The sequence below is a fragment of the Phytophthora ramorum genome, assembly GCF_020800215.1.
Source record: "Phytophthora ramorum isolate Pr-102 chromosome Unknown Phyram_PR-102_s0011, whole genome shotgun sequence".
Lineage (NCBI taxonomy): Eukaryota > Oomycota > Peronosporomycetes > Peronosporales > Peronosporaceae > Phytophthora > Phytophthora ramorum.
Window position 1 is genome coordinate 202,278 of NW_027150657.1, and position 18,430 is coordinate 220,707.

Sequence of the window (18,430 nt, forward strand, 5' to 3'; positions counted from 1 at the left end):
GACCACATGGTGGTAGTCCGCGTCCATGTGGAGCAACATCAGTCCGAACGCGATGTTGCTCGACTTGACGTACTCGTCCTTGGGCCGCGAGTCCGTGAAGCTCGGCGTCGTCTCTCGGTTCACGACATGCCACACCGACTTGGTCAGGAACACGCCACGCATGTAGCGGTTCCACGTCGCGTAGTTGTCTCCGTTGAACTTGTCGATGGAGACCTTGGTGGAGGCGTCGTGGGCAGAGGACATGGTGCTTGGGCTCATAACCTGATGGAAGGTATGGATCTTGACACCGGAAGCTTGACGGAGCGGAGGGAGGGCAGCACTCTGGGCGAGACCGGAGCGGAGACTGGAAACCACTTGAGGGGTAGAACGAAGATTCGAAAGTGATTGATTGAGGTCTTTAGCTCGCTAGCCTTCTCGCTACTCTAGACCTACTGGATACACACTACTTGATTCTTTACTGGATACTGAGTTACTTCAGCCAATGAGAGAGCGCCACGTCGAAGCCCATCTTGTACCTACAATCTTGTACCCACAGGTGGCGTAATCGACAGTGGCGTAATCGTCGGTGGCGTAATCGGCGTGGGTTCGGATTGGACCGGTTCGGGTTAACCGGTTCACGGTCAACAACCGATACCAAACCGGTAACCCTCCATACCCTCAATAGATACGCTAGCGGGGCTTGTTAGCAAGTACGTCGGGCTTGAAGTTGCCAAAGGAAGCGAAAGAAAGACTAAAAGTTTAGCTGAAGAAGCCAGCGCTAACATGTGTGCCTCACAAATAGTTTCCGAGGCTGTTACACGCAGATCACTACACGGAGAAGTGCTGTCATCGAGTGAATCGTCTATCGACAGTGACGGGGATGATGCATCCGTGACCTCCACGCCGTCTGTCAGCACTACGTCTACAGCATCCACACGGTAAATGGCTCATGTCGTAAAAGTGTCTTTCAGACTGAAGTTGATAGGCAAGAAAAGCGCATACGCGCAGATATGAAGATGCGACAGGAGCAGTATCTAATAGAATCTTCGCCAGAGAGTTGTTCACCACCTCCATCACCATGGTTCGCATACACACTTGCTTGTTAAATGTCACCACCCCGATAGTTTGTCGGGCAACAGTCGGGCTTGTTAGCCGAAGTCTCGGATGCTTCGCCCTACGTCACACTCATTATCCAACGTTTTTCTTCTCATTTTATCTCTTCTTGGGTATCCCTCACTTTGTATCTTGATCTCTCTCCTTTTCATTTCCCGTCATTTTTAAACCTTTTATCCGTCTTCGTCTGGACATTCACCCGTGCCCATAAACACGTATTCTCCTTCGATCGAGAGCTCGGCTAACTGTGGCAGCTGGATAGGGAACAATCCAATTCAGTTGGCTACTGCCAGTTTAAATGGGCGTTGAAGGAGTTTGCAGTTCGGGGGTTAGACCTTTCTTGTCGATCTTGTCTCGGACTGTGTTGGTGGGTTCTTGGAATACCTCACACTGTCCAGCGTCGTGCATTTGTTTGGTGTTTAGATCTCTAGCGACAATAGTGGGTGGACTGAGAAAGCGCCACATAGTCCGTATTGTCCCAGTCGTTCATCGCGAGCTCCTCGGTTGGTATTGGCTGTTCCCATCGAGGTTATCACTCCTGTTACCCACCTGAGTGTCGGTTATCACGACCGGAATCTGGGTTGGGTTCATCACCCTCGTTCCTGGCCCATCCAGGCAGTTTCTGTAGTCAGGGATATACTCTTTGTCGTTCCGCTTAGTAACGCCCGGGATCGATTCGATTCGACGATTTGAAAACTACGCACGAGTGAGCAATCAAAACCTCCGCGGAAAGGAGACGTGCGAAGTTGGCTCGGCGAGAAGCAGTGCGCGGGGTGAGGCCGTGAAAAGTAGGTAAGGACGTAGACCAGTGCTGCACAAGGTATTTCGAGCGGTGTGTCCCTTCTTCAGGACGGTGACGCCGTTGATGGTTTATGCACACTACTTTATATACCGGATATTCTTTATTATGGGATACACCCCACCGGAGAAGATACTACGCCGCTCCGTTTATGTACACAAAGACGACCGTGACTTGAACACATCTTCACTTTAGTAATATTACTAAAATGACCATATTTGCTCATCGTCTTCTTCATCTACTTCTTCTTCGGCATCTTCGTCCTCTTGATCTTCGTCTTCCTCGCCCTCATCGAAGTTTCTGTCGGGTCTGATTTCTCCGACGTCCTTGTCGATGGAGCCCAAAACAGCCAACGCACGCACTAAATCAGTAGCAAGGTCGGGCTCAGGATAAATGTCTAAGCCGCACTTACGATACCCGCCTGAAACGATGAAAGGTGGCATATCTCGCCACGCGGTACTGACCCAGCTGCAATTCGTGGCTCGTGTAGGTGGTTTGAGCTCAAACTTGATCGTAGTGTCTCGCGTCAAAAGCTGCTCGTGCAAGTTTCCCACCCAAGCGTACTCAATCGAGCTTTAAAGGGGCCATTCCACGTTGCATCAGCCGGTTGACAAACTGATGTGGCCCCTGGAGAAACTTTCAACAGCTCCACCTTGAGCTCTTTAGCACATTGGATGACTTCTTCGGACCGATGTCCTGAGAAGTCATCCCAAAGCAGCAGCACGGGCACGTTCATATCCTCTCTTGATCCAAAATTATACCGTAAAAACTCTGTAGAAAGATAGGAGTTCCACCAGCCAACACCACATTATTAGCAACTAATAAAATATTTAAAAAAACAATTGTTGCAATACCTTTCGTATTCCCGTGGACTTGGACGTCGTTGCTTTGCTGCGAAGGTCTGATTTCCCTCCACACCGTTACACCAAATCCATGGCGTAGTCGTGTGTTAGCGTCACGCCTCTCAGGGATTGTTGAGGATTTGGATTTGAATGTCATGAAAGGGGAAACTTGCGGCCATTTGAATCACCCAAAAGCATAACAGTAGCTCTTTCCTTGGTTTTCCCTGTTCGATCTAACGTTTTACTTGGTAGGAACTATAAAACGCGGCTGCAAATAACAAAACAATAGCATCCAGTTAATATAATGAGATAAAACATATCCGTTTTTACCAACATTCACCTGTTTGATCTGCGTTATATATAACAGACACCCCTAGCTCGGCTGCTTTAGCCTGGACCTTAGCAGAAACCTCTACTGCAACCTGAGCGTGCTCTTCGGGGGGAACTCGACCTTGTCTAGTGCGCGACCGGAGAGATGGCCGGTGGCGACGTTTAAATCGACGCTGCCAGTTGGGAGATGCTCGAAAACCTTGAATACCAAGCTCCTCCGCGGCGTCTAACGCCTTCAGTTTCAGCATTAAGGCAGTGACAGGGACATCTTCTGCTCGGAGGTCGTTTATCCAGCACAAAAGCTCTTTCTCCATGTCGGCGGGTAGGATCGTAGATGACCCACCTGCACGCGCCTTCTTCTTCAAGCGGCCGCCTGGTGAAGCACAGTTAGCGGCAATCTTGTCGAAATTGCGAGCCCACTTTAGCACGAGGACCCGTCTTCCTGGTTATTTAGTTTAAGGTAAATCAGGGGGAAAAAATCTATCGAGTGCCGCATTTTCCGATGCAGCCTTAAGTGCTCAACAACAGCTTTCTTCGTAGCAGCAGTGTACGACCGGAGGACGTGCTTCTTCTCCCTTCTTCCCTTGCCTCCAGGCAAGCGGGGGCGACCGACTGGTGGCGCACGCGCCATTGAAGAAATGAAAAATTGTAGCCGCTGTATCCCTTAACAAAGAAAGCATAGCGTATTGATTTCCTGACCTGTGGTTGGCTAACCTGAACCTGTATCCCATAACACAGAATATCCGGTAAGCGCCTATACCGCGAGGCCCTAGCTTTGCCGGCCGGCCAATCAGTCGTGAATTCCGTAGATTCTTTATCCTATTCTACGATTTTTCTACTCAACCGCCCAGTTCTTCCTAACGTGGCAGACGCAGCTGCTGAGCCCGAAGTGGGGTAAGTACATGGCAGAATAGAGGTCCGAACAAGATGGCGGAGCATGCAATGAATTGTGGTGTGTGTGGTTAGTTGTGATTTTGGAAGGTTGTTTAGTAATGTTTTGAATAAGGAAGGGACGTAATAGGTTGAAAGCAAAATGTAATCGCAAGGTGATCGAATTGCGGCTTGCAGCGATGCGTTAGCACGTCAGAATTCTGGCACGAGATCCTCCCACTACCAAGAGCGAGGGCTTTTCCCTGCTCTGTTATCCAGCCTGGGGCAGTTCACCATTCCTTAGTGACCTCGGTACAGTGTCTTACGACAATGTCCCAATGTCGACTCCTGGTTTGAGATGGACGCGCCTTCCACATCCTGGGGATAGTGACAACACAACGCATGCCACAACCCTCACACCTTACTACCCGAGCAGAAGCATACCCGTTACAAGTTGGCGCCACCCAACCCAGCGATTGGAATACCACATGCAGCACATACTTAAACTTCACATGGGACAGACTTCCAGAACCACTTTGCTCCCTGGAAACAGCACTACTATAGGTGTCTGGCCATTAAGGCAGCTGACGGACACCATACGCTGTCGCTGTCAAAGAGATGAGATTTGAAAGTCTGTACATGAAAACAAATCATATATCAACGGCGACAGCATCTCCATACCCCCAAGAATGGGCGTGGGTTGCACCGCGCAAAGCTTCGTGCATCAGCGCGCTAACTACCTATATCCCTCACTCACTCACGCACGCACTGACACTCACCCACTCACTCATTTACTCATTTACTGGACTGATTCTTGTAGCAATTTTCAGATATATTTTTCTGGCATCGTGTACAGCGCGTTGTTTGTGTGTATACATTCGAACTTGATGGCCAATGTTGCAGGCACCATAGTAAACCCAAGTTAATTTGGTTTTAGACACAATTCGAGACAGCCAATAAATCGTCGCGGGGAATCGGGCCACTCATTTACGCATTTACTGCTCCACTCACTCACGCATTCCTTGGCAAAGCTGCATATTCATGTTTTGGTTATGTTTATATAGTATCGTCCATTCATCCTTTGTATGTGATACGATGGCCGAGCGGTCTAAGGCGCTGGTTTTAGGCACCAGTCTTCGGGCGTGGGTTCGAATCCCACTCGTGTCAATTTTTCTCTCGGTTTTGCTCCGGCGTCCCTCTCTCGTCTCTTTATTGAAAGAGTTGCCGACAGACCGTGCTCTCATCGGCTACATCTCCACACTCCAATCTGCGCTATGCATCTGCATAGTAATGAAAACAGGAACGTGATTGCGTATTGAGTGATTGTCCACCAACGCGGGATTGCTAGTGGCTTTACGTATACAGTCACACCTCCCTAACTGAACCTCTCTACCTGACTACGCGTTCTTTATCTGGTTGTCGTCTCTGTGTGCAAAAGAGTTTATATGACTTTCACTATAAAAGTTCTCTAACTGACTAAAACCCTCATTATTCTCTAACTGACAGCCCCGGAGGGTCGGGGAACTCCCTAAATGGACGCCAAATCGGGTAAGCTTTCTGATATATTTGGCTAACTAGCCGATGACATCCGCTATTTTTACTCTTTGTCGTGGGTTATTTGGTGGCTGTACCACATTTCTCATAGGTATGGGGCGACCGTGCACCATCGGGAATGGCAAGCGCCGGAAACAGTACAAGCGAGTCGCTGTCGCGTACGGCGACAAAAAGCCTGAATCGACTACATAGAGAAGGTACATGCTGTGAATGATTGCATTAAGCATTTCTGTGGTGTGCTGCCCAGAAAACTGTGCTAATCAAGTTAATGAAACCTAATTTACCCAGAAAACTGTGCTAGCAGTACAGTTAATCAGAAGATGACCTACATTTGAGTAGTTCACCAAATCCGGCAGGAACCCATAGAAAGTGACCTACATCGCGGTTCATCAGGCGCAATTCATCTCTTCATACTTGCCGTACTTGTCGCGGTCGTTCACCTGAGCTTGTTCAGGTACAGTGAGCAGAGCACTCCACAGCGCAAAGTCGTACGTTGGTCCGCGCAGTCTCCGTAAATTCGCGTCACCAGCTACTAGTAGGTAGCGCGACAAAACCTCCGACATCATGCTCGCAATAAGAGCCACACTTCAGTCATGAACGTCCAGTCCACCATGCGGAACGGTGAGGTCAGCACCCAACCGCCGAGACAGCAAATCACAGTGGTGCAGTGGACCGGCAGCAATTCGGGGTCCACGTAGAGTTCTATTCAGTAGCTCAACAGCCCAATCATCGCCTTCCCACTTGTAAACCTCGAAGCAGCAGCGAAACTGTCTCGTAGTCCCTCTCCTAGCACCATGAGATCACTTCAACTCTCCAGCTCGCGTAAAAAAATCCTTCGCCTTGGGTCACAACGTATCCATTACTGGCGTTCCTGTCAGCGCAATGCAGGCAGGAAGTGACCAAGTAGCACCTCCGTGGTGCCGGCGGGTCGCACGTCGTCAGTCGTCAGTTGGGAGAAGTTCTTGAATGTGGTCGAAGACTGCCGTCTGATCCTTTTCGCAGTTCTTGTCACTTCACATCAACCGTACCCTTCGGGACCAAACACTACTACCATTTTCTTTTGGTTTCACATCGAGAACGACTTTAATCCCCCAACCCACCTCTCCTAGCGTCGAGCACCAAACTGACAGCAATGACCAGACAGTCAAAGGTCCATGAGCAGAGACTACCTCGTCGAGCGCATCGCGGCGCTAGTGAAGATGGGGCGGGACCTGAACGCGGGAGAGCTCACTTCAGCCGCTGCGCGTTACGTGATTCAGGTGTTCTGGGCAAAGATGCTCTCAGTTCTTGTCGTGAACAAGTTCTCCACGGGCATGCAGTACTTGGGCGCCGTGGCGTACGCCCATATCGAGGACGACCCTGCTGGTGCGGCGAAAGCGTCCGAAGGCGTAGTGTCGCTACTTTCGGCTCCATCTCAACAATGAGAAGGTAGCCAGGCCCCGGATCACCATGCCTTCTCCGAATTGACCAAGCGTGCCAACAACCCCGACGTCAAGCCAAGCCTACCGGTCGTAAGGTCAAGAAGCAGAAGACCGAAGCTCCGGCCCCTGACCAGCAGGCATTACTCAAGTCGGCGGTGGACTTCCCCTATTCACGTCGTGCACCTCCAAGCGTCATCTTTGACATGGAGCGAGTGTACGAAGGAGCGGCCAGCCCCGGTCAATTTCTCGAGCGGACAACGTACTCTTGCGAAGGCCAGTGTTTGTGGTACGACCCGAAGGAGTCCCCGAAGGTTCATTTAGCGCACTGGCGCTTCTACATGTGTTGTCGCTATATGGCGGCTGTTACTGAGCAATTAAGTTTCGTCAGCTTGTGCATCGAGACATGGGGGTACTATAGTTTCCTCCATCTTCTGGAATCCAGCGGCCACCGAAATGTGTTCTGGTGGGGCGATCAGCCGCCAGGCAAGGCCCGCTTTGACAAGAAGTACCAGCACCCTGTCGTCGAGAATTTGGGTGTGCTCTTTCGCCGCGACAAGCAAGCGTACATCCGGAAGATGCAGGGAGCTACGAAGCCGTTCAAATTGGACGAGAATGGCTTCAAGAATGTCACCGAGTTACTCGAGTACACGGAGGCCCTTGACCCAGACCAGCCCAAGGCCGAAAACCGACTCAGCGACTGCACCTTGTCCAAGATCCTCGTGGGCATCTCTTGACCCCTGCACACCGCTACACACTGGGTCAGCCACATGACCAGTAAGGTGTAGAAGACACTCTGTCGTAACGCTCATATTCACGATTTGCATGTCAGGATCATCCGAGAGACATCCGACGAGGTCCAGCAGGGACCAAGCGTTCCCGAGTTCGACCCAAAGGGGGCTGACTTACACGCCGTTTCAGATGAACGACGGCGCTTCCACTGTCCTGCTACCCGCACATGTGATTCCGCCGAGAGGGGCGTCGACGGCCCGGCTGAGACTGTCGAGGTCGAGGACGAGGTGACCAAATCTGCCGAAGAGGAGGACGAAGAGGAGGCCCTCGAGCGGGACAACGAAGAGGGCAGCGAAGCGACCATCTCACCCGATGCCACGCCGTCGCGAGGCTCCTCACCCCGTTTCACTAAGTCATCGCCCAAGTTGGCCAGCAAATCCTCGTCCAAGTCGAAGTAGGGAGCCACCTTAGTTGTAACCGGGTACACCGACGTGTACCCATGTTACATAATGAGTGACGGGATGTCTCTCTTTTGTGCCCATGGTACGTGGTACCGGTTGGCGGTGAGCCAACCATTGGGCACTTGTATAGCTTTTACTATAGTTGACTTAGAGTTTGTAAGGATCAAGCTTGGCTCACCTATAAAATATATTCAGTCTTTAAACCTACCGTCTAAGTCGTAGTCGGTTCCCATTTCGTACGCCGCCGGAGCGGTTGCCAACTCTCTGTGAGAGAGCATCGGCAATGGTCTGCATAGACCTTGCTGTCAGGTTCACATACCTGAACGGCTGCGACCCGTACGTGGTCGTGGACACGTACGGCGTCCGCTTGGGTGTGCCGTGTCATGGACGCACGCACCCTGAATCAATTGGTGTCGGAAAGCCATCGAGGCTAGCCGGCACCCAGCTTCTGGCAGAGCATTGGTGAGTCATGACCCCACGTCTGCCAGAACACACGGTATCCGAAAGGATTACCTGGACGCAATGGCGTCCGCCGACTTCTGGAAGTTGTCGCCGTGATCGGCGACTCCGTCGGAGTAGTTGCAGCGGAAGCTGCAACAGGTGTTGAGACACCGTCCACTGCGGACAATGGACCGCCACAGGCAATGCCGGTGGAGGACTAATAGTCCAGCGAGGGGAGCTGCAACGCCAGCAGCACCCACCGCTCCTGATCGTGGCACCATACGGGTCTCGACTGTATCGGCGCCAGGGGATGCAAGTCTCCCCAGTAGAACAAGTCCACCTGAGGCCAAGACGGTCGAGACCGTGACCAGGGCTGAGGTTGCCGAGAGCACCTCCTGTGTGGGTAACAATGTGCCACACGGAGTCGATGAGATTCCCGACTCTGCCCTTGAGTCACCACCGGCCGTGGGTAATGAAGAACCACGCCGGGGTAGGCATTGACGACGTCGTTGCCGCCGTAAGCCGAGTCTGTTGAAATAGACTGGAGTCGCCACGAGCGACTCGGAGTAATCAATGCCCCTCAGGCACGGCCGGCCGAAGATGCAATCACATCTTCGACGGCGAGGCCTGTTGTCAGGTCAAGGCGGGGGTCATAAGTTTGACCGCTCTGCTGGAGGTGTCAGAGTTTCTGAACCTCGAGGAAATGTCGCTGTACGACTTCCTGGTCAGACTGAAGGCTGGAGAGATGATACTCCTGTGATCGTAGACCTCTCCTGAAGAGTTGAACTCTTCTTCTGTTATGGACGGGAATGTCCTGGAAGAGTTCCGTTGACGTAGTTACACATAACTGCGTAACAGGTCGCAAGACCATGTCCATCGCGGGTAACCCTCGTGGGCCGCCAAAGGCTTAGCCGATGCACAGGGCGTCTTGCCCAGCATGTGCGGCTACAATATATCATAGCAGTCATCACCGAGAAGTCGTCGCGCCGTACGGGCTTCGATTTCAGTAGTGCCGAGCGGCACTACCGGACCGGTGGTTTAAGTCCACGGCCGAGATCGTGTCCAGCTGGAGGTTGCTATAAGGACCTCATGTGTGGGTAACCAAGTTCCACACGGAGTCAATAAAACTCTTGGTACCGCCACCAAGACGTGGGTAACTTAGCTCAACGTGCTAATGACCGCTGACGACACTGTCGCCGCCGAAAGTCGGGTCTGGGCACCTAGTCGCAATGAGCGACTCGGAGTTATGCTCATCAGACACGGTCGGCTCGATGGTGCAGCCGGTTATCAGCTGCTACCACAGGCCGAGGTGTCAGCATTGCTGACCCTTGTATGCTGAAGCGCAAGCTGCGCTTGGGTTCCAAAGAACCCAGTGTTTCACTTCACGGCATGAGTCATACAGTTGACGTCGTGCCTGGCGCAATGTATATTGCGCCTGGTCGCCCAGACCTTAACTGAAGAGGAAGACGCGGGTTGCGCTTCCTGTGTGGGTAACATAGTTCCACACACCAGTCATGGAAGAGGCGAGCTGTAATGGGGCCACGCTGGCCTACACCGTTGCCGAGCAAAAGAACTTGTGAAAGGGGGAGACCCATTGTTCTTCGGTGTGGTTCACACTGGTCACCTTAAGTACGAGTACGTACTTCACACGAGTTGGTGTGTGGCACTCGGCAGCACGTTAAGTACGATGGTGTACATCACACTAGGTACGGAGTCGGACTTACCGTAGCGGATCAAATGGGGGCCACCCATTTGGAAGATCGTCAGTTTAGACAGGAGTTCAGTATGCAGATAGTTTACAGTAGTTAGAACCTTACAAGTGAGATTAATACAGACAGTTTAACTCTAACCTGGAAGTTCGCAAGTCGTTTGGTACTCGGTACCCGGAAACGACTGGAAGGCAAGCTTACAACAGAGACGCCAGGCGTCTGTTGTGGTTAGCGCGTTAACGCTTCCTCTAAGGCTAAGGTGCGTGTGACCCCCCGTCTTACCTGGTAGCACTTGTAGTCACTCCCGCGACCGGCGCGGATCGCTACAATCAAGATCTCCCTGAGTATGGAAGACTCAGAGAGCAGGCTGCCGTCCCGGCAGGACTTTCCTCATCTTTCAGATGCCCACTGGGCTACACTGGAAAAGATGGTCAGTCTCCTGGGCGAAGCAGCGTTTGCTGGATTCCCCAACCTTCCTGCAGAGCAGCAGAGGTCACGCGTGGAACGCTTCGACAAGTACGAGTCGTCGCTGATTGCTCACGTGAGTGCTGCAGCACAGGAAGCTGCTCGCACGACGATGCGAGCTGAGGCGCAGAGTGTGGCGCAGGCGAACCCCTCGGGTCCTGCTTCGTACGCCGCACGGCAAGGAACTACGAAGCCCGTCAGGATGTCGGTACCGACGTTCGACGGCAAAGAAGCAGACAGTCTTGTCTTCTGGATTCGTGAGATCGAGATAGCGCTGAGCGCTGGGCAGATCTACGAGTCAAGAGCCCAAGTTGCCTTCGCGCTTTCCAATCTGGGAGGGCGTGCACGCGCATGGGCGATGGCACGAGAGACTTCGTCTCCGGGGTATTTCACCTCGTGGGCGTTCATGGAACAAGAACTGCGTTCGACTTTCCTCCTGGCCAATGTGGCCTACCGTTACCGGTCACTCTTTTTGCGGTGCAAGCAAGGAACGCGCACGCTTCAAGACTACGTCATGGAGCTGCAGAATCTCGAGGCTGCCATGGCAGGTGCTCCCCTCTCTGAGGACGTTAAGGTGACGGTCTTCATGGATGGCGTCCGTCCGGGTCCGGTTCGGACTGAGCTCTTCCGCAGACAGCCAACGACGTTCAACGATGCCGTGCACATCGCCATGCTGGAAGATCATTGCGTGCGCTCGGCGCAGGGTTACGCGGGTCGCGCAGAGGCGACGGAAGGTCCCACTCCTATGGAGATCTCGTCGGCCGAGTCGGCTCGTCCCCAGCGCAATCAACGCGCGAGTGGTCGCTGCTTTGGCTGTAATCAGCTTGGTCATTTCCGCCGGAACTGCCCAACGAATCCGTGGAAGACGGGCCGCGGCAAGGCCGCTCCGTCACTCAATGTGATCGAGTCTGCGGTTTCGGAAAACGGCGACTCCCAGTAGGTGCGGGACGCCCTGCTGAGAGACATCGCTCCTCCTCGAGGTCGGTAGCTCTGCCACCTCCACCTCCTGGGGAGCAAGTCCCAGGGACGACACTTCTGTGTCTCTCCGTGGCCGCCGCGCGGTCCAACCTCGTGGTTGTCACAGCCAGCGTTAAGGGATATGACGAGCCGTTGAAGGTCCTGATTGATTCGGGAGCGTCCTACAACTTCGCGACGAAGTCCAGTGTGGCTAGGAACAGTGCATTGTATGCTGGTGTTTTGGAAGCATCTAAGCGAAATACAAACGTATCTGTTCGCCTGGCGACTGGATCCATCGTGTCTACACGGAAGGTTCTACTATCTCTAAACGTCAAGTTTGACGACTTCAATTCGGTCGAACCGTTCATTGTCCTCGACATGGACGATCGGTACGATCTTATCCTAGGCATGCCTTGGCTTACTAAGCATGAGCCATGGATTGATTGGCGAAGTCGCACCATCGGTGCTAGTCACAAGCCCCTCGCGGACAGAGCCCTGGCGGGTCATGTCCCCTCCTCTTCCCGAGACGGGTTTGTGCACGAACATCGTGTGCCACGCGGCGAACGGCACTTTGCAGGTACTTCGGAAGTACTTGGACTGCCTTCGGCTATGCCGACCGCGAGTTCTACATCCTCGAGAGCTCATGTGCCTTCGGTGGGTGTGGGAGAAGCTATGGGATTTTTGTGTGCTCCTCAGGATGAGGCTCATGGAACTCTCAAGAACGAGAATGTCGCCTTTGCCCACGGGGCGGGTGGCATACAAAGCGTTCGAGCTGCGGCAGCTCACGCAAGAGAAGACGCTAGAGCTGGGGCTCGCGCAACCGAGAGTGGTCGAGCGGGGTCTCCCACTACGCAAAGCGTTCGAGCTGCGGCAGCTCACGCAAGAGAAGACGCTAGAGCTGGCACAACTACAGCGGGACTACGTCCAGGCGTAGTACGCCGCATTGCAGACCCCTCGGATAGGATGGTCGGACCAACGGTATTGGACGTGCTCACGGGCGAGTACAAGGACGGCGGGAAGTTAGCTGTTCTGCCCGCGGTAGCAGAGCTACTGGAACTCGAAGAGCTCTCGTATGTCGAGTTTCTCGACTCTCTGAAGGCGGGCGAGCTCGAGGAGATGGTCCTGATCCGACGCGAATTCGATTCGATCGAGCTCAACACCTCCTCGGTCATGGACCCCGAGGTGTTGGAGGACGAGAGGACCTCCTCGCGGCAGAAACGATATGGCGCGGCCATTTTGAAAGACCCGTCGGATCCGTACTACCCCCTTTTGAAGGAGTTCTCGGATGTGGTCAGCGATAACCCACCGTCGGTGTTACCTCCAGATCGAGGTGTGCGACACGAGATCGATTTGGTGCCGGGCACCAAATATTGCACCACGCGCCAATGGCCACTATCGAAGGAGCAAGTCGATGTGATCGACGCATTCTTCGCGGCGAAATATGCCGCGGGCATGGTGCGCGAGTCGAAGTCGCCGCACTCGTCTCCGACGTTTTGCGTGCGTAAACCCAATGGGAAGTGGCGTATGGTACATGCGTTCAACAAGTTGAATGCAGCAACCATCCCGGCGTCCACGCCAATCCCTCGCAAGGACGTGTTACAGAACAACATGGCGGGCTGCACCATCTTCAGTGCACTCGACATGGTCGATGGCTACTATCAGCTGCTGGTGCGGGAATCAGACGTCCCGCTCACAGCGGTGAGCACACCCAGCGGGATGCTGTGGGAATGGCTCGTGATGCCCCAAGGGTTGTCGAACGCACCATCCACGTTCAATCGATTGGTGACTCAACTCTTCCGGCCGATGCGGCAGTTCGTACAGACGTACTTTGATGATATCTTCGTGCACAGTCGTGCCTCAGGAGACAAGACGGCTGTCGAAGTGCACGTTAACCACCTCCGCGAGGTATTGATGTGCATGCGCGAGAATCGCTTGTATGCGAACATCAACAAGTGTATCTTCGGAGCCGAGGAGATTCCCTTCTTGGGATGTTTCCTTGGCAAGGATGGTGTCCGTGCGGACCCTGAGAAGATATGCGCGATCGCACAATGACCAGTGCCAGTATCCCAGAAGGACTTGCGCAAGTGGCTTGGCCTTGCCAACTACTTACACAAGTACAGCGCCAACTACGTTGAGATGGCACGGCCACTGACGAACCTCTTAAAGAAGGAGGCGGAATGGTCGTGGAACGATGAAGCCCAGCAGGCTTTCGAGGCAATCAAAAGCAGCCTGCAGAGCGCTCCGATTTTGGCTTTGCCCGACGATGATCGTCCTTTCAGTGTGGTATGCGACGCATCCGACTTTGCCATAGGCTGTGCCCTGCTGCAGGTCGATGCCGATGGCAGAGAACGGGTAGTATCTTTCCAGTCGCGCCAACTCAAGGCGGCTGAAAAGAACTACCCTGTCCATGACAAGGAGCTTCTGGCGATGAAGTACGCGCTCGTAAAGTTTGGGTACACCTGCTTGGCAGCGAACCCTTTGTGATCTACACAGATCATGCGTCTTTGCGGACAGCGACGTCGTCGCCCCACCTCTCCCAGCGTATGGCGAGGTGGCTCTCCTTCTTTGCGGAGTATAACTTCACGGTGGAGTACAAACCAGGGAAGCAGAACGTCCTCGCGGACGCGTTGTCCCGGCGCCCGGACTATGAGCTGGCGCACGTTGCGTATCTCGAGTCCCCACTCTATGAGCTGCTACGCGAGGCGTACACAGAGGATGGCGATCTCGCCGATCTCGTAGCTTCACTGAAGGTGCCTGAAAAGGCTGTGAAACTCACAGCTCGGCAGCGCTCACGGTTGCACCGCTACTCACTAGCGGACGGTCTCCTCTACTATCAGGTAGACGAAAGCGACGAGCCCCGTATCGTGGTTCCCAACGACGAGAACTTACGTCATCGAGTCCTCTACGAGGCACACGACACGCCGCTCAGCGGTCATCTTGGCCGAGAGAAGACGTATACGTCTGTGGCGCGCAACTTCTGGTGGCCACATATGTATAAGTGGGTGCGCACGTACGTGCAGACGTGTGAGACGTGCCAACGCGTGAAGCCCGCCCCATCGTCGTCGGCTCCATTGATGAGCTTGTCGGTGCCGGCTGACTGTTGGCGCTCGGTGAGCATGGATTTCATCTTTGAGCTTCCGGCGGACACGCGCGGCCACACTGGCATCTTGGTCTTCGTCTGCCGACTGAGCAAGATGGTGCGGCTTGTCGCGGTGAAGAAGAGCGTGACGGCGCCGCAAGCGGCACAGCTCTTCGTCGATAATGTCTTTCGACACCATGGCCTCCCGGAGGCGTTCGTGAGTGATCGAGATCCGCGCTTTGTGTCACACTTTTGGACGCACTTGTTCCGTCTTCTCGGTACGAGATTGGACATGTCCACAGCGGACCATCCACAGACCGATGGTCAGACGGAGCGCGTGAACCGAGTGTTGGAAGACGTACTGCGCAGCATCTGCACTGAAGACCCCACCAAGTGGAGCACGCTGCTACCCCAAGTGGAGTTTGCGCTGAATAATGCTGTGCATTCGTCGACAGGTTTCACCCCATTTTACGTAAATGGCTTGCGGCATCCGCGTACGCCGCTATCGTTGCCACCGGCTTCGAGTTTGGGTGGGGGAGAGGCTATCGCCGAAGATTCGCGTGGCCTTCAAGGCCTCCGTTCGTCCGTCAAACGGAACCTCCTCACGTTCATCGAGACAAGTGAAGCAGTACGACAGCGCGTCCGGGACGCTATGGCGGCTACTCAAGACACGCAAAAGGAACACAGTGACAGGCAAGGGCGTAAGAACACGCACGTGTTTAAACTTGGGGACCAAGTCCTCTTAAACGCTAAGAATCTCCCTATCCAGGCAGTCACTGCGGTGGGCAGCACCAAGCTTCGGCCACGATTCGTGGGGCCGTTCACGGTCATTGGGGTCCACGGCAACGCGTACACGCTGGACCTGCCATCGGCCATGGCCACGCATCCAACGTTCTACGTGGGCTTGATCAAGCCTTATCGCCCGGCTGAGGCAGACGACTCTGAGAGTCCGACGAGTTCGAATACTGCCGAAGGACGCTCGCCATCATCTGCATCAAGTCAGCTTGGGGTGGGGCTGGAACAGCCGGCGGAGCAGCGGCCCTCTGAGGGGTCTGATCCTCCAGTGCGCCCACGCGGGCATAGAGCTGTCGGATCCAGTGAAGATGATCCCGAAGGGCACCGCGGTCCTCCTGAAGGGCTCGTTCGCTCTCCGAGCAGCGGTGAGCGACCTGACGAAGCTCCTGCTCGAGGCCATCAACCCGCTGTTGCAGATCATGCGCTCCGCGCTCGAGACGACCTAAATCGTGAGGGACGTCCCGTCTTGACTCAACAGTCGACTCGACAAGATGCACGCGACCGCGTAGGGACACAAGATCCGTCCGTTGCATCTCCAGCAGCCTCTGGCAGCCCTCCACAGCAGTCAGGAGGCTCCCCCGGGCCGACGAGACGTCTTTCGTCGAGGTGTACGACACCGACGAGTGACGCGAGGCGTCCGGGTCCGTCGACACGTCCGTGGCGTCCCCCGCCCCCACTGATTGGTAATGAGGGCGCTCTCTACTATCATGTCGAGAGGATACTGAAGCGCTGCGGGCGTATCGGTCACTACCAGTATCTGGTGAAGTGGCGCGGTTATCCAGAGGATCAAAACACGTGGGAGTCTTGGAAGCCGCCTCTCGGAGGACTGCGCCGACCTCGTGGACGCTTATGAGCGTTCCCACGGAGCCGGTCGGCGTTAACCCGGCCAAGAACACTTCGAGGTTCTATCGGCTGGGACTGCCAGGACTTCTGGACCTTCTGAAGGACCTCCTCGAGGATGACCCCCGGGGTGGGCAGGTTGCGGTCGAAGCTGCGGGTGCGCCACTGGCCGTCGACGACCATCTTCGCCATACGAAACCGAAGACGTCGCTGGGCGAGCCAATCGAGGCGATACGGAGAATCCGGAAAATCAGGCATGGGATATCCCAAGTGGCGGAGCCACTGCGTGAACTCAAGTTCGTTGGATTGACGGGCCAGGCCCGTGTCGTCGTACAAGACGACCGGACACTCGTCGTAGTGCGGCAACCTGTGCCCGGGTTCCCGACTCCGCCGGAGATACTCGCTGTAGTCTCGGAAGGACCAGTATCGCAATGCGAGAAGTTGCTCTCGCGTTCGAGGAGTCGCAGACTCGTGATCGCGCTTCGAGTCTCGGCGCTGCTCGATGGCGACCTTCACATCTCGAGCGCGCTCGCTGAGATGTTGTCGGTTGTCGCGCTGCAGCAGCTCAAGCGGGACGTCGTCTTCACTACAGACGTTGGTGATGACTTGCGGTTCCCGCTCGGTCGATGGGATTCGACGCGCAGGCTCGGCCTTCGCTCGCTCCGTGTTGCGCTCAACGGCAGCCTTGCTGCGAGGAGTCATGGGACTTCCTGGATGGAGAGCGCGTTGCTGCTCCGTGAGCTTGGGGGAAGCATTGGGGTCGTTGACCTCCCCTTGCTCGAGTCCCTTCTCGGAGTCCGACTCGTCGTAGTCGACCTCGTTCGAGACGTCCTCCGGAGGCGAACGCTTCGCGTCCCGAATCGGGCCTTGATCAACCTCCATCTCCGTGACGGACGAAGTCCGATCGGCGGCAGCCTGCCCATCGTCCGCAGGTTGCGAATCAGGGGCGTCGTGCGCTGTGTGAGCCTCTCCTTCGTTTGTCGAGTCCCGCGGGGCACCCGGCTGGGTTTCATCAGGCGTAGAGGCCCGCCACTAGCTCTTGTAGTTTCCTTGCCGCTGGCCGAGGTCGTTGGAGGCGTTGCCGTAGATGCCGACGGCGTATGCTGGTCGTCCGCTCCTGGAGCCTCCTCCATGTCGACATCCGGGCTATCCTCGTCGCCAAGAATGAGCCCAGGGTTCGTACAGTCGGTGTCCGACTCGCTGCTGCTGCTGGCCTCCTGCGGACCGGGCTGCTGCACCGCTGTGCGCTTGCTGCTGGATCGGGACTTGGTCTTGGCAGGCTTGGCTCGAGAGGGCGGATCGCCCAGCTTCTTGGAAGCGGACTTTGCTCTCGGGTGTTTGGGAGGCTTCTGCGCCTGGGCGGCATCGCCTTTCTTCTTGGCATCGGCAGCGCTACGCGCTTTGGCTCCGCCTGTCTTCGCCATCCCGGATGTGGGCGTCTCGGTCGCGTGCCCGTTGGGCCTGGTGTGTCCTCGGTGCGTGTTCACTCGGGCGCAAAATGCGGAATGAGGCAGGGCCTTCTTCGTCGCTGGATTCCCCCTGGGACAGGTGCTTCCCGTTTGGGTGTGGGAGGGTGTAATGGAGCCACGCTGACCTACACCGTTGCCAGCAAAAGAACTTGTGAAAGGGGGAGACCCATTGTTCTTCGGTGTGGTTCACACTGGTCACCTTAAGTACGAGTACGTACTTCACACGAGTTGGTGTGTGGCACTCGGCAGCACGTTAAGTACGATGGTGTACATCACACTAGGTACGGAGTCGGACTTACCGTAGCGGATCAAATGGGGGCCACCCATTTGGAAGATCGTCAGTTTAGACAGGAGTTCAGTATGCAGATAGTTTACAGTAGTTAGAACCTTACAAGTGAGATTAATACAGACAGTTTAACTCTAACCTGGAAGTTCGCAAGTCGTTTGGTACTCGGTACCCGGAAACGACTGGAAGGCAAGCTTACAACAGAGACGCCAGGCGTCTGTTGTGGTTAGCGCGTTAACGCTTCCTCTAAGGCTAAGGTGCGTGTGACCCCCCGTCTCACGAGCCCATGGT

General features: G+C 54.8%; 1 protein-coding gene across 1 annotated transcript; it reads left to right on the forward strand.

The window, feature by feature from the left end:
* Positions 1–6,641: 6,641 nt before the first annotated feature.
* Positions 6,642–8,095, forward strand: KRP23_10855 (uncharacterized protein; the record flags this gene model as incomplete). Its single annotated transcript, XM_067881344.1, has 2 exons — positions 6,642–6,852; positions 7,827–8,095. The coding sequence occupies 2 exons, from the start codon at positions 6,642–6,644 to the stop codon at positions 8,093–8,095; spliced, it is 480 nt and encodes a 159-aa protein (XP_067740663.1).
* Positions 8,096–18,430: the final 10,335 nt, after the last annotated feature.